The sequence below is a fragment of the Muntiacus reevesi genome, chromosome 4 (assembly GCF_963930625.1).
Source record: "Muntiacus reevesi chromosome 4, mMunRee1.1, whole genome shotgun sequence".
Lineage (NCBI taxonomy): Eukaryota > Metazoa > Chordata > Mammalia > Artiodactyla > Cervidae > Muntiacus > Muntiacus reevesi.
The window spans coordinates 116,777,862-116,801,373 of record NC_089252.1 but is presented as its reverse complement, the minus strand read 5'-3'; the positions used below and the strand labels follow the sequence as shown (position 1 = coordinate 116,801,373).

At 53.2% G+C, this 23,512-nt stretch overlaps 2 protein-coding genes across 4 annotated transcripts in view; both read left to right on the top strand.

Annotated features, from left to right (window-relative positions):
* The window catches only part of CNBP (CCHC-type zinc finger nucleic acid binding protein), a 60,767-nt gene extending 59,718 nt beyond the window's left edge, over positions 1 to 1,049 (top strand). For all 3 annotated transcript variants that reach the window (XM_065934021.1, XM_065934020.1, XM_065934019.1), the window contains exon 5: positions 41 to 1,049. In XM_065934021.1, the coding sequence (XP_065790093.1) occupies positions 41 to 158 (118 nt within the window). In that variant the 3' untranslated portion in view covers positions 159 to 1,049. The remainder of the gene's footprint in view (positions 1 to 40) is intronic.
* A 6,537-nt stretch (positions 1,050 to 7,586) lies between these two features.
* On the top strand, positions 7,587 to 22,418 carry ISY1 (ISY1 splicing factor homolog). Its single transcript, XM_065934014.1, has 11 exons — positions 7,587 to 7,813; positions 9,827 to 9,849; positions 10,419 to 10,470; positions 11,429 to 11,494; positions 11,654 to 11,696; positions 14,502 to 14,614; positions 16,116 to 16,233; positions 18,725 to 18,847; positions 19,644 to 19,765; positions 21,707 to 21,793; positions 21,927 to 22,418. The coding sequence occupies exons 1-11, from the start codon at positions 7,811 to 7,813 to the stop codon at positions 22,032 to 22,034; spliced, it is 858 nt and encodes a 285-aa protein (XP_065790086.1). The 5' UTR covers positions 7,587 to 7,810; the 3' UTR covers positions 22,035 to 22,418.
* Positions 22,419 to 23,512: the final 1,094 nt, after the last annotated feature.

Sequence of the window (23,512 nt, the reverse complement as noted above, 5' to 3'; positions counted from 1 at the left end):
TGTGAGCGCTGTTGTGAAAGCTGTTTTAATTTCCTCTCAGGTGTGGCGAGACTGGTCACGTAGCCATCAACTGCAGCAAGACAAGTGAAGTCAACTGTTACCGCTGTGGCGAGTCGGGGCACCTGGCGCGGGAATGCACGATCGAGGCCACGGCTTAATTCCTTTCCTTTGTCGCCCCTCCTTTTCTGATTGATGGTTGTATTATTTTCTCTGAATCCTCTTCACTGGCCAAAGGTTGGCAGATAGAGGCTACTCCCAGGCCAGTGAGCTTTACTTGCCGTGTAAAAGGAGGAAAGGGGTGGAAAAAAAATCGACTTTCTGCATTTAACTACAAAAAAAAGTTTATGTTTAGTTTGGTAGAGGTGTTAATGTATAATGCTTTGTTAAAGAACCCCCTTTCCGCGCCACTGGTGAATAGGGATTAATGAATGGGAAGAGTTGAGTCAGACCAGGAAGCCCGTTTTGGGTTTCTCAAATATGTTCCCATGTAGGAGGTAAAACCAATCCTGGAAGTGTCTGTGAGCTTCCATAAATAACTTTAATTTTAGCATAATGACTGCCTTGGATTGTCTGACCTCAGTAGCTATTAAATAACATCAAGTAACATCTGTATCAGGCCCTACATAGAACATACAGTTGAGTGGGAGTAAACAAAATAAAAAGACAAACATGCGTGTTAATGGTTGTGCGGGAACACTCGGGATAAAAGCCTGAGCAGGAACAACCTCACCGCAGCGTCGATGCTGGGTAAATATGGTGATGGCAATGGTGTAGAACACACGTTTTCAAAGAGTAAATCTAAAACCCAGAGTAAAACATCTATGCTCAGAGTTAGCATAATTTGGAGCTATTCAGGAATTGCAGAGAAATGCATTTTCACAGAAATCAAGATGTTATTTTTGTATACTATATCACTTAGACAACTGTGTTTCATTTGCTGTAATCAGTTTTTAAAAGTCAGATGGAAAAAGCAACTGAAGTCCTAGAAAATAGAAATGTAATTTTAAACTATCCAATAAAGCTGGAGGACGAAGGGGAGTTTGACTAAAGTTCTTTTTGTTTGTTTCAACTTTTCATTAATGTATATAGTGCAAAATGCCATATTAAAGAGGGGAGCGGAGGACCGGAAGCTGACAGTTTGGAGTTTTCTTTTTCTACTAACTCGGTCTCGTCTTCAGTAAGGAAACACAGCTGTTAGAGGGAGCACAGCGTTCAGACGCTTTGTCAGCCCTGCGAGGATACGGACAGTTTGATTCTTCTCATCCATTATAACGATGGCCTTCAGTTCCACATGGATTCTGAACAGTTCTAACACCATGGATGGTTTTAGTTAAAGGTTTTTTTTTGATGTGGACTGTCTTTAAAGTCTTCATTGAATTTGTTACTGTATTGATGTTTTATGATTTTTTGGCTGCAAGGCGTGTGGGATCTTGGCTCCTGGACTGGGGATAAACCCGTGCCCCCTGCACTGGAAGGCGAAGGCTTACGCGCTGGACCCCCGGGAAGTCCCACCTTACACTTGTAGCATTTCAGATTTTCCTGGACTTCACAGGGATCTGAAATGTTGGATTCCTTGAGTTTTCTCTTAGGGTCTGATCTAGAGCTGACATGGACCTTAAGAGTCGTTTAATGAACTCACTATAGATGAGCTGCTGGAAGAATGTGCAGCTTCCTGGAACCAGGTGCCCTGCCTCTCCTACACCCTCTAAAGGGTCCTGTCCCCCGCCCCGTGAAGGTGGCTCCCTGCCGCTTCCCACTGCCTGCTGGTCTCTTCTTGAATGCGCCGTGTGTGTACGCTGTGTATAATCTGGTCGGCGTGTGATGGGGGTCACTGGCGCTGCAGTCACCAGAGCAGCAGGAAAGTGAACTCCCAGCGCCAGCTCATTTCCTTGCGAGGACAAGCTTGCGGTTTCCTTTTGCTTCTGTGGTTGAGTTTCATTGTTTCTTTTGGCTGAGTGGCACCACATATGGGATCTTCCTTCCCTGTGTCTCCTGTCTGGAAGCTTGGAGTCCTTATCCTGGGACAGCCAGCAAAGTCCCTTTGATATTTTTGTGAAGCAAGTGTTGTGTCTCAGATGTTAAGCCTGTTAGAGATCATGATGGTTTTAGTTTTCTGGCACAAGCAGGCAACAGCGGCGGTGCACTGCCTCAGTCTTATTGCTGACACAGAGCTTGACCTCTTTTGCATTGAGATGGCAAGCGCTTCCCTTGGAAAGTCAGTAATCCGTCCTTCAGTCACCTGATGAGTTTAGCATTTCCTGTTCTTTGTGTACAGTTGGGAGAAGTGAAGACTGTCCTCCCTGGTTCAACAAAACCAAGTGGTACTAAGTGATACAGTGCCCTTCAGGGTTTTCTTTTCTTTTTTTTTTTTCCCTTCAGGGTTTTGAGGATTCTGGTAAATAATGAGAATCATCCACTAAGGAAGAGTTGATTTTTCTAGATAGAAATAGATTTCTGTTGCAGTTGTAGGGAAAACAGTGCCTTGAAGGATTTTGTCTGGGATGTTGGTAGCTGTTGTGCTTGAGTTATTTTGACTATTTTATATGTTAAATTATTCATGGAACAGGCTGTCCTTGACTTAAGGCAGTTCCACAGTCACTAGGTGAGGTACCTGACTTGTAATGAGACATTGTTGTCTACTCAAGTGTCAGAGGCAAGATCTTGAGAATTTGGGGCTGTCAGAGAAGACAGTAGCATATACTTGTACCATCTGTTCTCTGTTCCCTGTTTTGGGATCCGTTTCCCTTAATTACATATTAGTACTGGTTGTGACAGTCCTTGTTAACCTTAACTCATTTTTAAAACCTGATAGAAATTCTAGTTATCCAAAAGATTTTGAGCACATTGTTCATTGGGCTCATGTAACTGCTGCAGCTGTTTAAAACATTTAACAACAGTTTTCTGCTGCTGCTAATTCACTTCAGTCCAACTCTGTGCGACCCCACAGACGGCAGCCCACCAGGCTCCCCTGTCCCTGGGACTCTCCAGGCAAGAACACTGGGGTGGGTTGCCATTTCCTTCTCCAGTTTTGTAGAGTAGGTGTCAAAGAACGTCTCTGTTAAAGAGGCTCGCGTTTAGCATGACTCTTTCAGGGTGGGTACTGAGCACTAGTTTGGGAGCTGCTCCGTGACTAGGGCCCCGCCGGATTGAAAACTCCTGGGGTAAGGAGGCAGGGTCACGGCCCCAGTGGTGTGGTTATCATTTGAGAACTCAGTCCAGAGCTTGTGCTCTGAATTACAAAGGTTCATGTGCATTCAATTATCCTTGTTCCTTGCCTTAGAATTGAAAGATTACATTGAACGTAACAGCTTCCCATCTGTTCATTTCCACCTCTGCTGCGAACCTTGGCAATGAACTTGAGTACTGGTAATCTCGGTAAAGGTTTGCTAGCAAGCTGTGGTGTCGGGCCGGCTCCTGAGCAGGCTGATGTACGTGATGGTAATGAGGGTCAGAGTGGGGTTTCCAACGTCACAAACGTGCTGTTTTCACACTCGGGTTTCTGCTCTTGTGCTCGTGAAAACACACCTTCCTAGACGGGCCTGAGTGACTGAGGCAGCTGCAGTGAGTGAAACGCATGCACTTCAGCTGGTTGGGGTGCTTTTGTGTTCCTCATCTCGTTTTCCATGGAGGGTACTTTGCAGTATGAACCACGAACCCTGGCCTGGAACCTGACCGCTCTGGTCTCCACCCGAGGACACTGCTGTGTGACCGCTGTTGGGCAGAGAGCGTTTGCTGGCAGAGGTATTAACTTCAGTGCCGCCTCGGTGGGCCTTCCCCAGTTCACCGAGACCGGCTTCCTTCACAAGCAGGGCCACCTGCACTTGTCACCACCCTCCCTCGCGGCCCTTCCTTCCCAGCCGCGACCTCCGCTTCCTTCAGGTTGTGAAGCAGCTGCGGTTTGCTTGCCCTCTCGTGGCCTGTCACAATAGTTGCTGCAGCAAGATGAACCCAGGTCTCCTGCATTGCAGGCAGAGTCTACCACCTGAGGCTTGTCAGTCGGGAGATGGGAACTACGTCTGTATTTCCTGGTCAGGCCACAGGTGTGTGCATTAGGCCCGGTTTTTTCAGCACTCCCAAGTCTGAGGCAGCCTTATTTGATCACTAGAGCTTTAGGGAGCCTTCCAACCAAGGGTTGATTATAGCCGGATGAGTGTGTCATGGTCTAGAGAAGACTTCCAGCTGATTTATTAGAGGGATGGGCATTTCTTTTCAGGGGTGCTGTGCTGGGCCTTCGTTATGTGAAGCGGAGGCTCCTCCATAGCTGTGGGGTGTGGGCTGCTCATTGCAGGGGCTTCTGTTTGGAAGCAACGGCTCTAGGGTGTGTGAACCTCAGCAGTTTGGGCTCCCTGGCGCTTGAGCACAGGCACAGTAGTTGAGGCGCACGGGCTTCGTTGCTCCGAGGTGTGAGGGATCTTCCCAGCTCAGGAATCAAACTCGACTGGGAGAAGGACTCTATGGCTGAGCCACCAGGAGAGCCTGGGATGGGCCTTTCTTTCAGTGCCTCCTTGTTATTTTCAGTTTGGGTAAGTGAAACTCTGTGCAAATGATGTGGTCTGTTTAAACGCAGATGGAGGTGACACTTGTCCAAGCTGAGGCCATTTGCTTATTCACTAATACTCTGGGTGAAATATTCGACAACAGGAACCTGGACAGATACAGCAGAGGTCAGAGCTGGCGGTCACTGATGGTGAGAGTTGTGTGTGTGACTTCTAAAACCTGGCTAAGTCAGTTCTCACCTCCCCCAAGGGCCATCTCAGTACCTCTGTACCCAGATCTCCAAAACTCTTCCTGGTTTTAGCAGCAGAGCCTTGCTGTGTCTGAAGCTGTGTAGTACCATGCAGGCAGCAGACCACACTCGAGGTCCGCTCGGGCTCAGCCAGTAGCTCTGAGCTTGGTCTGTAAAGTGAAGAAAAGCTATCTTGCAGCATCACTGTATAGTGATTGGGTGACCAGACATCGTTGGTAAAGGGTCGAATAATCAATGGTACCTATTGTTTGTTTTCAAACTTCCAGCAGTGCCGCCACACTGCATCCTGCTGAGAGGAACACCTCTGTGTTGGGCAAGCCTGAAATGGGGCGGGATGAGCCAGTTGTCAAATGCTTAAGTGTCTGGCCACTACCTCCAGTCTCCGGGAGGCAGCGGGTCATGCGGGTGAAGCTGGTCAGCTGGCAGATGAAGGAGCTGGTGCTGCGGGAAACAGGTTGAGGGCCCTGTCCCTCTGGGGACAGCAGGAACACGACAAGTGTGATGGATTAAAGTCTTACTAGTGACTGAAATTTTTCTTACAATTTTGGGATGCTCCAATCATACCCCTTCCCAAGGATTCTGCATGCGCCAAAGTTGCTCAGTTGTGTCGGACTTTTTGCAACCCGCGGACTGTAGTGATTGGGTGACAAGACGTCGTTGGTAAAGGGTCGAATGACCCCTGGAATTCTCCAGGCCAGAATACTTACGCAGGTGGGCTTTCCCTTCTCCAGGGGACCTTCCCAGCCCAGGTCTCCCACATTGCAGGCGGATTCTTTACCAGCTGAGCTACCAGGGAAGCCCCCTAAGGATTCTACCGTAACTCATTTTTACTCTTTCCTTGGGTGTTAATTCTATTAGACCCAACAGAATACCATCCCCTCACGAGCATGGGAGTTTCTGGTATATTCAGCTAGTTAACTGTAATTTGGAACAAAGAAGCCCAAAGTTGATTAAAAGCTGCGACACGACCTGTGAGATGCAGTCCTCTTTCAGGAGGGTTGTGTTATTTTACTCTCATACTGGCATATCTTTATTTTCCACGAAGAACACAATGCTCCAGGATCCATTCAGATCACAAGGAGTCTGTATTAACTTCAGGTCTTGGGGGACCAGGACATTTACATGAAGGGAGGGTATGCTTCTGCCTCGGATGGACCCTGTCACCATCTCATCCTAACACCACTAAAAGCGTCATCCCATCAAAGATACAAGTCTGCTCTAAGTTTGGCCGGCTACAGAGGCCCCAGTCTGTCCTAAATCAGGTATGGGTGAGATCTCGGTATGATCCAGCCTGGGCCATCACTCCTATCAGGAGCTTTGTGACTTGCTCCCCAAGATGAGTGGGAGACTGTACGTCTCCCACTACCCGTCAGGATGGGAGACTGGAAGGAAGAGGCCTCACTGGTTTCAACCAGTCACAGGGCAAGTGTGTTAGGTTTCAGGGCCTGAAACCTCAAGCCTCAAGCCCACATCCTCTGGGCTTGAGCTGCCTCCCCAGGAGCCATCAGCTGCTCTCCATGAAGGGCGGCACCTGTGCATGGCTACACGTTGATCAGCCCATGTCCTGCCCCTAGAATTTTTGCGGGTTAACAGCCCTCTTTTGTACCCTCTGTCCCATGCCGTCCAAGCTGGCAGTGGTTCTACTGGTGTGAAATGTTCAACCTTGGGGGTCTCCTGTGTGTGTCATGGGAATTCACTCCATCTGACAAGAGGTTCCTCTGCACATCTCTCCTGGATGACCCATCTGTATTCCTGGCTTCTGCTGAGATGGTTGAAAGCGGGCATCAGCCTGGGAGAGCGCCCCCTATGGCTCACAGTACTAAAGCAGCCAAGGGGCAAGGGCAAGGCACATCCACACTTCTCAGGGCGCCACCTAAGTGGCACACATTCCTTCCACTCCACTCTCATGGGCCAGGGTTTCCTGGCAAGCCCACGCCTAGCTGTCAGGGAGGCGGACGATGGACTGTGGCAGGACAGCCTGAACTTCTTAAGGGAAAACTTGTCACGGCTCAGGCACGAGCCCCTCGTGTCTGTCCCAAGCACTCGGAGGTCCTGTCTGAACCACAAACGTTGGCTGCGTCCCCCGACGGCCTGTGCTTCCCGGCTGCAGCCGGAGCACCCAGCAAAGATTAGGCCCCGTGTCGCAGGAAGTCGCTTCCGCAAAGCACCATGCTGGCCGAAGGGGAGGTGCTGGAACTGGCCGAAGCGGTCACCGGGGCCCTGCGGGAGGAGTCACCAGCTCCATCCCTAGCGGCGGTCTCTTCCCTGACTCCCTGGTCCTGGGCTGAGGCCCTTCGGATGCCCGCGGCGTGCCCAGTACCCACCGACTGAGCTCCAGCAGTAACGGTCCTTTTCTCCCCCGGGCCTTACGTTTACTTTTAAAGGGTGACCTCAAGCCTGGGTCAAGCTCGGACAGACCCCGCGATTCCAGGCGAAACTCTGAGAAGCACAGACCCGAAATAAACGACTGAGAGGGGAGGGGGAGCTGGCGAGGCGAGGCAACCTCCCGCTCCTGACGAGCACGCGGGCCGCGGGAGGGCCCCCCGTCCACTCAGAGGGCTGAGGACGAGAAATTTCCAACGGCGTGTCTCCGCTCCCAGGACCTGACGGGTAGCAGGGACGCGAACCTCCAGGAGCAGCCACGGACCAAGCAGACTCACCGCGAGTTATCACGGGAAACCACGCCGTTGTTATCGCGAGAGCAATACCAGCACCAGCACCACCCCACCACCCCGGTCCTAGTCGAAGACGCTTCCGTTCCATTGCGCAAGCGCAGTTCTGCCACGCCCCTAATTTTCGTGCGCACACGTCTGTGCGACGTCCTGACGCCCAGGGAAGGCTGCCAACGGGAGCGCGCCTGCACTTCCTTCCCGTCCCCAGGTCAATTCTGAGTTTCGCTTCCGGTTCCTCACTTCCGGCTCCCGTAGTTATCCTTCCGACTGGGAAGCCGGTGGTTCCGGAAGGCTAAAACGTTCAGTTCCCGTCTGGATTGGCCGCTCCCGGGGCGGCAGAAGTCCGTGGGCTGGTGCTGCGCGGCCTGAGGGCGGCGCGCTCCCTCTCAGCATGGTGAGCGGGGCGGGGAGCGGGGGAGGAGAGCGGCGGGCCGGGGCCGGGGAGCCCGGGGGCTGCGGCCCTCGCGTTCGGGACACAGGGCTTTCCCGCCGCGTGAGGCCGGAGGAGGCGAGGGCAGCCCCCGAGGGCAGGGCCCAGGGACGGGAGGATGCGCGGGGCCGTTGGTGACCGTGACGTTCTCACCAAGCGAAGCGCCGGTGGGAGGCGCGAGGCGCCGTAGCAAGTTATCGAAGGCGTCGTGGAAGTCCGTCGATTGATGAGAAACCAGGGTGCAGAAAGCAGCCTTCTCCGCTCTCCAGCCCTCGGAGATATGCCGCTCGCCCCCCATTACTCCTTCACACTGGCCGCCTCAGCCCGCAGGCTCTCGTTTGCGAACTCTGACAAGCGTAGGGGTCTCCTCCCTCCACTCCCTGGCAGAGGAGAAGCTTTGGATGTTTCCGGCAAACTGTGGCCATCACACACACTCCTTTTTGTGGCTTTCCATAACCCTGGATTTCGTCGTGTCCGACTCTTTGCACACCCGTGGACCGCAGCGCTCCAGGCTCCCCTGGCCTCCACTCTCTCCCTGCGTTTGCCCGAAGTCACGTCCCTTGGAAGTGTTGGCCTCTCAGCCCTCTCCTACCCTTGTGTCCCTGCGGACTGTACTCCGCCGTGGGATTCTCTAGGCAAGAATACCGCAGTGGACAGCTGTTCCCTTCTCCCGGGCATCTCCCCGACTCAGGGAAGGAACCTAGGTCTCCTGCATTGCAGGCAGATTCTTTACTGTCTGAGCCACAGGGAAGCTCTGAAAGGTGGAGGGCAGGAGGAGAAGGGGCGGCCGGGGATGAGATGGTTGGATGGCATCGCAGACTCAATGGGCATGAGTTTGAGCAAACTTTGCGAGATAGTGAAGGACAGGGAAGCCTGGTGTGCTGCAGTCGATGGGATCGCAGAGTCGCACACGACCCGGTGACCAAACAGCAGCAACAGATGTCCACTGCGTTGCAATCCCGGCTACCTGCCCTTGTCACATGACTCACTGTGCTGGGGACCGAAGTTCCTCTGACTTCCCTCAAAAGGAAGGACCGGGGCCAGATCCGTAGTACCCAGCATGGTGTTTCACGAATTACATTATATACTGAGAATCTATAGGCTTTAATGAAGTAGGCAGGACACAACCTCAGCCTTCAAGAAGATGGCTTCTCCTGGGAGAGCCTCTGTTTCCTTCCTTAGTAGATATCGTGTCCATCTATCTACCGAGCACTTAGCAAGCTTATTTCTGTGTCAGTTGGAAGAAAAAGTCAGAAAGACTTAAGTGGAGCTCACTCTTGCTGAGCACCTGTAAACTGCATCGCTGACCTCTTCATATATTTATCTGATTGCACCATCCTGACGCCTATGTGAGGTAAAAGGTGCGATCCTTGCCTAGAGATGGGGAAGCCAAGCCTGAGAGAGAATTTCTCAGGGACGCTAAGTGGGAGAGTGGAGAGTAACGCTCAGATCCTGGACTCAACAAGTACTCTGCTTACACTGCAACCCAGAAAACGTGTTCCCAGCCTGACGCTGTGTTTCAGGGATGAGTGACTTGCCCTCAGTGCAACAATCTTTCCGTAAAACTCACTTGTAAAAGCCAGTCTTTCCTTCCTCAAGTTCCACTGGCACAGAACAGACAGTTGTGATGCTGGGTGGAAAGTGCCTGGTAGGTATAGACCCAGACAAAGGGGAGCAGCCTAGCTGGGAAGAACGGGTGACAGGAGAATTGCCTGGGATGATGATGACACAGGTGGATTCTGAAGGAGGAGTGGCCAAATCCAAGGGAGTGGTCATGGGGAGGAGTAGAGTTTAGGGAGAGCGGCTAAGTCAAGTCACAGGATTTGGACATCGTTTGATTTTTGTTGTCATTGCTGTGCCCATGCTTCTGACTGTGTCCTGGTGAAGCTTTTCTTTAAATAAAACCTTTTTCTAAAAAGTAAAAGAAAAAACTCTTTTAAACATGGACGTTTTTCTTCCCCTCTCTTTTCCTTTTAGGCCCGAAACGCAGAAAAGGCCATGTGAGTATCAAGTCCCTTTTGCCTGTAGGTTTTATGCTGCTCAGTCGCCACCTGGGAGCTCTCTTCCTGTTTGGTCTTTGGGTACCCGTTTCTTCCTCTCCCTGTGTTGAAGTAGCGTGCTTATATCTGCCCATGTAGTTATCTCCCCCGAAGTGTTTTCTCACTGCTCCCAGAACTTACCCTGCGGCCGGCGGGGGGGTGGTGGGTGGGGTGGGGGGTGGCAGGGCTGTGAGAGCGGCGGCCCATCATATCAGTATCTTTAATGCTGCAGCAGGTTGCTGAGTTTCCCACAGTCCTTACCTGCCGTGTGGGTAGAGGGGGTACGGGGGTGTTCACAAGCACAAGTCCTTATGAGCCCTGCTCTTGGGAACATGGAAACCCGTGATGTCTCTGGTTTCTTGACAGCAGTGTGTGTGTGTGTGTGTGTGTGTGTGTGTGTGTGTGTGTGTGTGTGTGTCTATGAGTGAGGAGTGACAGCCAACGTGGTCATGAGCAGATTCACTCATCCAGGAACTTGGGTGATGAGAGACCTGTAAGCGGGATCTGACAGTCTTCTCTCTTCCCGGTAGGACGGCCTTAGCAAGATTTCGCCAGGCTCAGCTGGAAGAGGGGAAAGTAAAGGTTGGTTTAAACCTTCCTCGTGAGTTTTCCAGTAGGAAGGACGAGCGCCGGCAGGCTCCAGACTTCAGACCCTCCTCTTCTTGCCGGCACTTCCCTGTATCCTAAGAGTCTGTTCACCTGAAGCGCAGGTGAAGCTCCCTGTCGCGGGGGCCGTGTGATGATCTGTTACCTTGGTGATGTGATGCTTGGGTCTCCCTGTTATCCCAGCCCGGGCTCATGCTCAGTACTAGAAAGTGGGGTGTGCTCTGGGAAGCAGCTCTAACCTGAGACCAGCGGATGACCTCCACTCATGGGGACTCCGCCAGGTTAGGGCTAATATATGCTGCTCTTTGAGTATTTTTGTTTTTTGTTTTTTAAAAGTATCCACTCAACCTGCACCTGCACCCACACATACACCTGTGTACACACAGACACACACATTTGTTCTCAACACTGATCGCTGTCGCTGCTTAAGGTAGCATAGAAAATGCCATGAAGTGGGTATAGCCAGCTGTACTTTTCCATTTCTCTGTGACACTTGACCCTGAACAACACAAGTTTGAACTCCGTGGATTCACTCATACACAGATGCTTTTCAACAATAACTACTGTGGAGCTACACGGTTGTGGTTGGTTGAATCTGTGGCTGCAGAGGAACCACGGATCCTGGGGGCTGACGCAGTTAGACTCGGATTAACCCCCACATTGCTCATGGCCAGGTGCAGTGGACGTTTCCGTTGTGTGTTGGCTCCCGTCCCAGGTACAATGCAGTGAGCGTTTCTGCCTGTGCGGTTATTTCCTGAGGAGAGATTGCAGAGTGAGCCTTAAGGCTTGGCGAAGCCCGCCGGGAGCTGAAGCTGCAGGTGTCTGTAGACTGTTAGACATTTGAGGCTTCAGGCCTGAGTCAATTCTGACTGTTGCACGAAGCTTGTAATTTTGTACAAGATGGCGGCAACGTGTGTATTTTGCTTTTCCTTAGGAGCGAAGACCCTTCCTTGCCTCAGAATGTACTGAACTGCCTAAAGCCGAGAAGTGGAGACGACAGGTGCGATTGGGCGAATTCGATCTTAGCAGAAATAGCGAGTCTCTGATTTTCATTATCTGCATGACCCTTAAACCGTGTTTCTAAGAATTTTTAACTAGATATTTCTTATGCTATAAGACTTATTCAGTCATAAAAATGTATTACCTTTTTTTTTTATAGATCATTGGCGAGATCTCAAAAAAAGTGGCTCAGATTCAGAATGGTAAGCTAGCCCCTCGCTTTAAAGTGCTTGATTCTCACATCCACAGCTAGGCGTGGGGACGTCAGCCCCTCTCAGTGGTCAATAGAACCGAAAGGTAAAACATGAATAAGGACAGAGAACTGAGCAGTACTGTCAATCGGTTTGACCTACTCGCCATTTATAGAGCACTCACCTCACAAGGAAGAATACACTTTCTTTTCTAAGAGCAAATGGAATGTTCACCAAAATAGAGTGCGTTTTGGATTGTAAAATAAATGCTAGCAAACAGAAAATAATTAAAATTTTGCAAAGTATAATTCACTGATTAAAACACAGTTAATGTAGAAATCGGTAACAGAAAGATACCTGGAAACGTCCTAATTATTTAGAAATTAAACATACTTCTAAACAACTCATATACCTAAAGGAAGACCTCAAGGAAATTAGAAAATATTTTTAATTGAATGATAATGAAAACGTAATGTCAGAATTCAGGGTATGAAAAAAGCAGTGCTTAGACGAAAATTTATAGCATTAAAGTAAAATAAAAAAAGAAAGGTCTCAAGTCAGTGATCCAAGCTTCTCCCCTAAGAAACCAAAAAGGAAGACGAGCAGATTAATTCCAAACTAAGCAGAAGGAAGGGAAGAAACAGAAGATGAGTAGAGAAAATAGATCAAAAGTGGGTTCAGTAACATCGGTAAACTGCTAGTCCAGTTAGACTGATCAAGAGAAAAAGACACAGATTAGTAACAGCAGGAATGAGATTGGGAATGTCACACATTCTCACCATTGAAAGGACCAGGGAATATTAGACACAAGCTTAGGGCTGTCACTCAGCAACTTGGATGAAACAGGCCGCTGTCTAGAATACACACACTCACAAAGGAGTGGTTCCTGACCGTTGGCGGCGTTACTCCCTGCACCCGCCCCCCGGCCCCGGCCATTTCATGATATCTGGAGGGGCTTTATTTATTAGAGAAATTGAATTCATAGTTAAAAACTTCCCAGCAAAGAAGATTCCAGACCCAGATGGCTCCACTGGCCAGTTCAGATGTTTAAGGAATACCAACTCTACAGTTTATTCCAGAAGATCGAAGAAGGAACACTTCCCAGTTTGCTTTTTGTATATTTTAGTGTGTGTTCCCTTGATCCTGAAATCAGAAAAAGACAGCACAAGAAAAGAAAAAAGCTGCAGGCCAATATTCCTTACTGAATTTGGCCATAAAAATCTCAACAAAGGATTGCATGGTTGATTCAGCATTCAAAAATTAATTCACTGTGTCATCATTTTAAAGAAGAAAAACCATATCATATCAGTAGATGCAGAAGTATTTGACATAGTTTCTCATGCATTCATAAAAACTCAGATAGCTAACTGGGAATAGACAGGAACTTTTTTCTTTCCCTGATGAAACAGTTCTACCAAAAAGCCTATAGCAAACATCATGTTTAATGCTGCAAGATTGGATGCTGTCCTCCCAAGATGGGGAACAAGGTGAAGAGATCCAGTCTCACCTCTTCCATTCAACATTGTACTGGAACTCCTGGCCAGTACTGTAAAGCGAGGAAAGGAAATAAAGACCCAAAGACTGGAAGGGAAGAAAAATGCTCTGTTCCGAGATGACCTAGTTTTCTGTATAGATTTCCCAAGGAATCCACAGAAGGATTTCCACTGTGAATAACTGGGTTTAGCCAGATGACAGACTAGAAAGTCCATACAAAGAAAGTCAGTCCGATTTTTGTGTACTAGCAGTAAAGTTTGGAACTAGAGCATTTTTAAAAGTGTTATTTACAGAAGCATCAAAAGGCAAGAGATACTTAGATATAAACTTAGTAAGATACACACATGGTCTGTATCGTGAAAACTATGAAGCAGTGATGCCAGATAGTAAAGAACCAGTGAAATGGAGACCTAGTGTTTGTGAAGGGGAATACTCGAGATCGGAAAGAGGTCAGTTCTTTTCTTTTTAAAATCTATCACAGAAACCCAGTGTGGTGTTTCGGTTTATGTTGATGAACTGTAAAATTTACAACTTTGCCTTTCCATGTGAAATTGTAGCCAAAAGAACTTTGAAGAACAAAATGGGAGTACCCATAATACCTAATTTCAAGATTCAGTGTAAGGCGAAAGGCATCAGGATAACATGGCGGTGAGGCAGACAGACCGACCGGGGAGCAGAGCAGGGGTCCAGACATAGGGGCACAGGCGAGGGGTCCAGCGACCTGACGCGGGAACAGGCGATTCAGTGGGGAAGGAGGGCTCTCCCTCCCAGTGGGCCCAGGGCGCTTCCCTTGAGCACGTCAGGGGTCCCTGACCGTCTTCCCGCCTCTGGTGGGATGCCCCTGTCGCCAGTGACAGCGCCGCAGCAGACTCCTGTGCTGTCCCCTTAAATCCGCCCCGGGGGCTCCTTGGCAGAGGTGTCCCCGGGACCGGCAGACTGCTTTCCCGGAAGGATGGAGCCGTCACAGGCCGCTGGCCCTGGGGCTGACGCTGCCTCCCTGCGTCCTGGCTGACACTGGACGCCGAGGGCCCCGCCGCTGAGCTGTGATGTCTTAGAGCTGGTGTAAATGGAGCCGCAGGACAGCTTCAGTTTGTATTTCTCTGGCTGCTGATGAGGAGGAAGTTTTTTTCCAGAGTTTTTCTCGTGCTGCTGGAACTCTATTCACAGTCGTCACCCCCCCGTGATTTCGGTGTGGATGGTTTTTCTCGTAAGCTGGAGTAGTGTTTTTGCGTTGCTCCCCTCTGTCGGCGTTGACACTCACTCTTAGGGGTAAGACGTGAAGCGGTATCTTCAGGAAATGATACGACATTTCTCTTCTCTTAGCTGGCTTAGGTGAATTCCGGATCCGCGACCTGAATGATGAAATTAACAAGCTGCTGCGAGAGAAAGGACACTGGGAGGTCCGGATCAAGGAGCTGGGCGGCCCTGACTACGGGGTAAGTGAGCAGCCGCCCGGGCTCGGCTCGGGAGCTTTGTGCAGGCAGCGTGGGTCTGTCTCACTGCAGCCCCCGCAGGCCTGCCGTAGACGAGGCCCTAGAGAAATGAAAGGAGCCTTGAACCGGCCTGGGGTGTGTGCACGGGAACCGTGAAAGCTCAGGGCCAGTGGGGTAGAAGGTCCCCCGCGCGGCCCCCGAGTGTGCACCGGCCAGGCGTCCAGAGTCAGCCGCTCGGTCTCCCCGGGCCCCTGGTGGGGACGACCTTGGCGCCCCACGTGCGTCTCTGAGCCTCCTGAGGACTGGGACAGCCCTTCCACCGCGGCTTCTGTGCTCGAGGGGGCCTGGAGACAGGCTGCTCTGTGCTCTCTCTGGGTTCTTTCTTTTCCTCTGGATTCCTTAAGGCAGTATTTTAGGACGGTAACCTTCAGGCTTTTAGACTGTGACCGGCTGTGTGAAACACACGCAGTCCCTGTGTGCTGAGAAGATACCTGCTGTATCAAAGTGCATTGTTGCTGCACTTTGGTATTTTCTCCTCTGTTCTATTTTGATTTTTAAAAAGTTGGTGATGTGACCCATGTGATGGAGTTCATGACCCAGACCTGCCCCGTTTGCCCAGGTCTTTGAACCAGTTGCATCTGGCCAGTGGCCTGTCGTGTAGTTATGCAAGAAGCATGGGCAGTGTTTCTGTCTGTTAGTCTGCCCCCTCTTAACACAGAGCCAGAATTCTCGGCTCAGTGCCTGGCCTAGGCCGAGGCATTTATCTTCACATTCCTTGAGCATGTGTGCTGGGAACATTGCCTCTGCACCCTCATTATTTCTGTGACACTGCTCTTGCTCCCTGTCGGACGGCGTGAGTGCCCCCTGTTACCCATCCTGGAAGGGTTGCAAAGGCGCCCAAAGTCAGTAGTGATGTTTCTGTCTATTTCCTCCTGGAGTTTTCTAATGTTAAAGAAATTGATGTTTATTTCCTGGGTGTAAAAGTAACACACTTAGGGGCGTTCACCTTTGGTTCGGTCATCTGGCTGTGTCACCGTGTCCCATGCTTCACGGTTTCTCCCCTGCAGCACAGAGCCTCATCCAGACTCGCGTGCTGTGGTCTGCAGGTGTTACCATCATCGCTCTTAATGGAGAGAATTCCATCTTCTGGATATTTCATCTGTCCTCTTCTACTAGTTGTCATGTAGATATTTTGCAACTTTTTAAAGCTTTTTTTTTTCTTCACTTAACATTGTGTTATAAGCAGTTTTTAAGCCAGTATAGGTGTGTCATACGAACCGTCATTTGTCAGCTGTAGAATATGTTCCACTCGTGAACATACTATAGTTTACTTAAATCATCCATTTAGGTTGATTTTTAAAAGGATTAAAGAAAGCACTGAAGTGTATTTCTGTGTCCATTAATGTTTGCTACTTTTAGCATCCTTGTCTTCAACTATGTTTGGAATCATGGAAATAGTGGGTTTACGGATCAGATCCATTTTCTCTTCTTCCTTCCCCCTAAGAAAGTTGGCCCTAAAATGCTGGACCACGAAGGGAAGGAAGTCCCAGGAAATCGAGGTTACAAGTACTTCGGAGCAGCAAAAGACCTGCCTGGCGTCAGAGAGCTGTTTGAGAAAGAGCGTGAGTAGCCGGTGTTTGCGAGGGCATCAGCCTAGATCGTGGTTCTGGTTGTAAGCGGCGCCCCGCTGCGCGGCAGCCCCGTGTTGTCGGGGTCACCGCTCCCAGGTGTGAATGGGAACCTCGCGCGCTGGGCGTTGGAGTGGCAAGCTCGGGGCACGCCTTGGGCGGGAGCGGGAACCCAGAGCTGCGGGGCGCCAGGTTGCAGGCCCTGCACAGGCTTGTCTCCGGGTGAACACAGAAATGCTGTGAACGCAGAGTCTCCCAGTTGGCGTTTGTCGGGGCAGCTCTGAGGTCCATCGCTCAGGTTCATGTTTCAGTTACTTGTTGGGCTGAAAAAACTCTTAACTGAAGGACAGACGACACTGCAGGCCCACGCCGCTGTGCACCAGTGGAGACGCGCGGTTCCGAGCCGGACGCCTGGCTCTGGGCACCTCCGGAATGCCACCGGTCTGGAGTTTGCCTGCATCTTAATTTTGACTTTTCGAAAAGCAGTCCAAGCATTCCATAGGCAAAAGTGTGGAAAGCAGAGAAGGGCGAGACCAGGATTCCTCCCCTGCTGACCCCTTCCGATTCCGCCTTCGTGAAACCCCACTTGTTCTCTTTTTTGGCCTCCCTGGGAGGCTTTTGGGATCTCAGTTCCCCTACCAGGAATTGACCCCGGGCCCTGTCAGTGATCGCCTGGAATCCTAACCCCTGGAGCAGCAGGGAACTCCCAAGCCCTGCTTCTTCTTAAGTTCATTATGTGTGCAAACTAGTTTTGCATGCGTCGTTGACATTGCTTAAAATAACTCAGAATGTAAATATCATGTCATTTATTATGAAAGCAATAAAATTTTATTATAGACATGTAAAATACAGAAAATCAGAAAAAACACCCACATTTTCACATCCTACAGTTGATGGTTGTTGACATGTTGGGGTGTATTCCCTTTCTGATTTTTAAGGCTCCTAAGGTGAGGTGGTGCTGTGTTTGTGTTTTTGTTTTTGCATTGACTTTGACTTTAGATTTACTCTTATGTTTTCCAGGCACCGTTTTTTTTTTTTAAGAAGAAAGTGCCCGAGTTAGTCCTCAGGCGTGTAGTTTAGATGGCAGCACGGCCCCCTCTTCCGCCGCCTCGGTGCTCTGCTAGGGCTGCCCCGTCGCCGTTACCGTCTGTCTGGAGTGCTCCTTCCAGGCCTCCCCTGCTCTTCCCTGCCTGTCTCATCAGCTGAGTCACGTCAGCCTGAGTGACGGGTGACTCCAGCCCGGCTGCCTTGAGGCAGAGACGCCCGTTTCCTGGCTCCTGTGACTGACGCGTTTGTCCGCAGGAATGGCTGGCCCCAGCGCCCTTGCCCCTGCTGCCGTTGTGGCTTCCGGCCTGCGAGCGCTTCTCTGGCTGTCTCCTTTGGGGTGGCGGGCTGTCCGTTATCCGCTTAGAGCTTGTCCTCTCTCAGCGGCAGTTTACCACCATCCTGCACCCCCAAGACGCTTCAAGCACGGGCCGCAGGGCGAGCCCCGGCGGCATTGGTTGGATCCCAGCTCCCTCCTGCGGCTGGAGTGCACGCGGAGCTCCGAGCCCGTCCTGGGCGCGGCCCTCGGGGGGCAGGGCTGGGCAGGGTCGCTGGCACCTCGTGGCCGATGGGAGGGGCCTTCCCCGTACCTGCGCCCGTCATGTGTGGGCCGTCTCTGTCTCTCCCCGTTCTTGCAAAGCCGAGAGCGTCGGGAAGGATGGGAGTCTCAGGGGTGACCCGTGCTGGCTGTGACCACCCCTCCTGTGTAGACTTTTAGTTACTTCCGCATCTTCACAACTATAACATTGTTGCTGTTACTTGAAACAGTATGTTACTTCTATTTTTTGTTTCCCTGATTACTAACGAAATTGACACTTGAATTCAGTTAGTATTAATCATTGAAATTTTCATAACTACAGGTTTCTTCTCCTTCAGTTAATCAGCTTTTATTCTTCAACCAGTCAGCTGGACTTTCACTTCCCTTTTGATTTTCCAGAATTACTACATAATCTGAACAGTAGTACTTAGTCTGAATGTATTTTCTTCAGGAATTTCTCATGGATCTTTTTTGCTTGTAGTTTCTTTTGTCTTCATTAGTCATTATGGTATTTCCTGTGAAAACACCCCGTGAAGCCATGGTCGGGGGGTCACAGGACACCCTCCCCCTGCCGGGCAGTTCATAGTCCTCGGGGCGGTGGGGGGGGGGGGGGGGTCCAAGTCTTCACTGTTGTATAAACAATGCCGTGTCGCTCATCTCCATAAAACTTTGCTAGCTTTTGGTTTTGGTTTTTAAGTTACGATAGATTCCTTCTAAGCGACTGAGTCTAAAAATCAGCGCTGGTTTAAAAGGGGTGTCGTGTGTGGCCCCGTTGCTAGTGGGGCGGAGTGCCTGTCTCCTGGCGTTGTCAGGAACACGCAGCCTGCGCAGCGCTGTGTGGGGCGGTGGCGTGAGTGTGGCTGTGAGCGGAACCCGGCTAAGCTGATGAATTCTTTCTTCCAGCACTTCCTCCTCCACGAAAGACACGAGCCGAGCTCATGAAGGCGATCGACTTTGAGTACTACGGGTACCTCGACGAGGACGATGGTGTCATTGTGCCCTTGGAGCAGGAGTATGAGAAGAAATGTAGGTCTGCGGGCGTCGCTGCGCGACTGCTGGCGGCTGGTTTCTGTTCTCGCCTTCGAAAAAGGGGGTTTTCTTTTTCTTTTTCTAAGGAATTTATTTTCTATTAGACTTTGGAAAGAATTGAAGTATAGTTGATGTACAACATTATATACAGCTGCACAGTATGATGATTCACAATTTTTAAAGGTATATTCCACTAGCAAGTTATTGGAAGAACATGTTCTATATTCCGTGTTGTACAATGTATCCTGTTGTATTCGTTAGATTCCACAAGTAAGTGATGGCTTTCAGTGTCTGTCTTTCTCTGGCTTGCGTCACTTAGTACGGTGATCTCTAGGCCCGTCCTCGTTGCTGCGAATGGCGCACAGCGTCATTCCTTGTTGAGCAGGGTTCCCTCGTGCGTCTGTCTTCATCTGTCGGTGGACCCTTCCGTTGCTTCCACGCCTTGGCATTGTGAATGGTGCTGCTCGGGACGTTGGGATGCTGTATCTTTTCTAATTAGTACCTCTGATTATTTCGTGTGTGAACCCAGGAATGGAATTGCTGGATCACGTGTTAGTCCTGATTTTGTGTTTTTGAGGAACCTCAGGGTATTGAACCGGGGACGATCCGCCGTGTGCCCCGCCAGCCTCCCTGGAGCTCCCGTGGGACCCTGCCCTTCCATCTGATGCCCACCTGCTGGGGCCGGAGCAGGGTCGCCCTTTGCAGGGGTCAGGCGTTGGTCACCTTTGCCCCGCGTGGCATGTAGCTTTCTCGGAGGCCAGAGTGACTGACGCCTGCTGTCCCTCGTCTGCAGACAGAGCCGAACTGGTGGAGAAGTGGAAAGCAGAGCGAGAGGCCCGCCTGGCCAGAGGAGAGAAGGAGGAGGAGGAGGAGGAGGAGGAGGAGGTGAACATCTACGCTGTGACCGAGGAGGAGGTACGGGCCGCCGCTGCGCCATGGGGGGCGGTGGCGGAGGACGCCCAGGCTGGGGTCGGGGTCAAGGTCCGGTCTGCCCCGGACAGGGGATGAAGGTCCCCTCGGGGTCCCAGTGAGGACCGCTGAGGGCACTCGGGGACCTGCGCTCCGTGTCGGGTGGCTTACCTGTGTCTCAGAGCTGGGCCCTCTGGACCTGCTGGGCCTGGATTTGTAGGCACGTTTGAAGCCCCTGACCTCACTGAGCTTCAGCGGCGGAGCCGGTAGCGCGTCTGTGGGTCCTAACCCCCCACACCCACCTTACCACGGGAAACCGGAGCAGAGGCTCCCTTGGGAGTCCCCAGTGGGGTGGAGCTGCGGCCCCGCAGGCAGAGCCCCTGCTCCCAGCTCCCCCGTCGGGCCGGCCCAGGGCGAAGTGGATTTGTGAACTGGGCCAAGGCGGGGCAGTCAGCTGGGTCGGGGCGACGGGTCGGGCCCCTGAGACACCGCGTGGCGTGCCCGCGCGCAGCGGCGAGGACGCGGGCTCAGAGGAGCTTGGCGACTTGGGCACGGTTGCACGGGGTCCGGCAGAGCTGCGGGGCATGCCCTCAGGCAGGCGTTTGAAGCAGGATGGCAGCGTGCCCTGCCAGGATTTTCTCTGGGTGCAAACGACCCATTCGCTTTTTCAAGGGATGTTGCTTACTTGGGGCCAGTAATGAGTGAGTGAGGCCCACTCGAGGGGCCTCGCAGCCACATGCTCAGTCAGTAGCTCAAGATCCCAGGGCCAGCCGGGTCAGCAGACCTGTAGGAAAACGGCAGGTGTGACAGGAGCTCTGGTTAGCGACGCGGGGCGGGTGGGGCCGTGAACACTTCCTGGGGAGGTGACCCTTCAGCGGAGCTCAGAAGTCGAGGTGGCAGCAGGGGACAGCACGCGCGGACGGCCCCAGGGGAGCGTCGGGGCTGGAGGACCGGCTGGTGGCTGGAGCCCAGAGCGGGGCCTCGGCGTGAGCAGAGACTGCAGGAGGTGAGCTGGGACCAGCAGGGGCCCTGTCTTCCTTCATCATAAGAGTGATGGAAAAGCACCAAAAGGTTTAAAAAATCGTTCGTGTTGGAATCATCATAGATTTAAGGCAGCTGCTATGAGAGGTCCCGCAGGTCCTTCCCCCGGGGCCCCGGAGGCTCCGTCCTGGATGCTGACGGCATGGCGTCCACGAGGATCCTGCCCGCTGTGACCCGTGTGTGCAGGGCTGTGTCTGCCGTCACTTGTGTGGATCCCGGGGCCACAGCGGCCTTTCTTGTTTGCGTCCACCCATGGGTGGGGTGGGGTTGGACGGGACAGTTCGGCCCTGAGACTGGCGGCCAGCAGACCCAGCTCCGCACGGACCTCCTCTGCCCTCGGGCCCCCAGGGCCGTTCCTTAGTCGTGAGTGAGCGCTGCTGACTCAGGCAGCTTCTGAGTGATGCTTCTGTGGATGTGGTCCGTTTTTATGAGTTTAGTTTTAAAAATAGATAACATAGTCAGGGCTTCCCTGGTGACTCAGATGGTAAAGAATCTGCCTGCAAGATTGGATCCCTGGGTCAGGAAGATCCCATGGAGAAGGGAATGGCAACCCATTCCAGTATTCTGGTCTGGAGAATCCCACGGACAGAGGAGCCTGGAGGGCTACAGTCCACGGGGTCACAAAGATAATATGTTCATGTGACTCACAACCCGAGAAACACATAAAGGTTTCACACAGCTCCCCATTCGCAGCCTCGGCCTCCGGGCCCGGCTCTCGCTGAGGTCGCCGGCCTCTCTGCCGCTCTTCCTCCTCGGGCGGGAGGCCGCACGGTCCACGGTGCTGTTGGCTCTTGCACTTGGCGCTGCTGAGGAGAGCGCGCCCCGGGCCTGTCTCCCCGTCACATGGCTGCCGGGGGGGCCTCTCGTGGTCCCCTCCGCACAGCCTCTGGTTGCCGTCTCTTGCAGTCTGACGAGGAGGGCGGCCTGGACAACGGCGGGGAGGACGGGCAGCAGAAGTTCATCGCGCACGTGCCGGTGCCGTCGCAGCAGGAGGTAGGACGCCGGCCCGCCGCGTGCTTTTCTGGGTTCTTCCCGTCCCCGCGGGCAGCTCTGACTTTGGGAGGAGGGGGCCGGGGCCGTGGACGCAGGGCCGGCCGCCGCCCCAGCCCGCCCCTGCCGCCCGCAGATCGAGGAGGCGCTGGTGCGCAGAAAGAAGATGGAGCTGCTGCAGAAGTACGCCAGCGAGACACTGCAGGCCCAGAGCGAGGAGGCCCGGCGGCTCCTCGGCTGCTAGGCACCCTGCTCACGCACACCTCGCCCCCGAGGGCCGCTGGTTGGACCCCCTGGCGTCGCCCCAGCCACGTGCGGCTGACCTGAGAGCCCGCACGCGCGTGTCCTGAGCGTGTAGCACGGGCTGCTCCCGCGGCCTGCGAGTGTCAATGGCCGCGCCCCCCCCCCCCCCCCAACCCCGTCGGTAGTGGGGCCAGCCAGCCGCAGATGCCCCTGAGAGGGCAGATGTCTGTGATGCCTCCTGCGCGCTGGGAAGATGCCCCCGCCACCCTCGGGCCACCCTGCCACCCTTCTCGCCCCCAGCCGGCAGGAGGGCGCATTTGCTGCTTCCATCTGGGAGTAGTTTTGCACAGAGCTATTTTTATTAAAGACTTTTGTACGAAAGGCAGCCTCGGGTTTCGGGCTGTCTGTGAGAGTCCTTGTCCGCGGTAGGAGCTGAGGGGGCTCGCCAGGTGGGGACCGTGTGGGGGGCTGGGCCCGTCTGGGTGCTGAGGGTGCGGGGCGTCCCGCCTAGCCCGAGCCTACGGCCCCGGGTCAGCGCTGAGGTGGGGCCCACGTTTCCGGCCCGTGGGAGCGCCGAGGGTGCCCCGGGGTGGTCCAGATCTGTCAATCCCACCTAGTCTCTCCTTCCCAGTGGGGAGAACCCACCGCAAGGGCCCCAGCTCGGGGCAGGTGAACCTGGGGGGTCCCCACCCTCAAGAAGGGTCCTGAGCATGTCGGCAGAGCCCTGTGGGTCTCGTGAAGCAGGCTGTGCCAGTCTGAGTGAGGGGCGGCCTTCAGCTTGGGATCTGTCTGACAGAAGTTCTGAGCTGGGGATGGAGGGCGTTGGGCGGGTGGGCAGCGGCCGTGGGGAGACCGCCCAGGGCTTCAGGGCTGTGAGGACGAGGGGAGGGACCGCCCTGGGAGCCGCTCAGCCGAGCCCCTGGGCAGGTGTGTGTGGAGAGCTGGGAGGGGTCGAGGCCAGAGGCCTGGGGGCCTGGGGATGGACAAGGCTGGACCTGGACCCGGAGACCCAGCTCCCACCCGGGCCTGGCCCAGACGGGGCTCAGGAGCGAACGCGGGGCGCTTGGAGCAGACCCCTCTGGGCCCGGGGCTCCGCGTCCCAGTCTGAAAGGCCGGACTGGACCTGCTGCCTGTGCGTTCACCCCGCGACGGGCAGCCCCACAGGGCAGGCAGAGGGGCGGCGGGCCCTGAGACCGCCTGGCCTGGGTCCCAGCCAGACGGCAGGTGGGGCCCAGCACAGATGGCCCAGCGAGGGGTTTCCCTCCCCACCCCCGGATGCCCAGGGCCTCGCAGTGGCTCCTGGGACGGGTGCAGACAGCGTGGGCACCAGCGTCCCGGGTGAGAGCGCCGGGCCCTGATGTGGAAGCGGCTTGCCGAGGACCCACAGGCGTCCGCGGTGGAGACAGGCCCAGCCCAGGTTTCTTCCTACCCCGCGGGCCCTGGCGGTTTTTGTCCGGGAGCACTCCGCAGGGGTCCCCC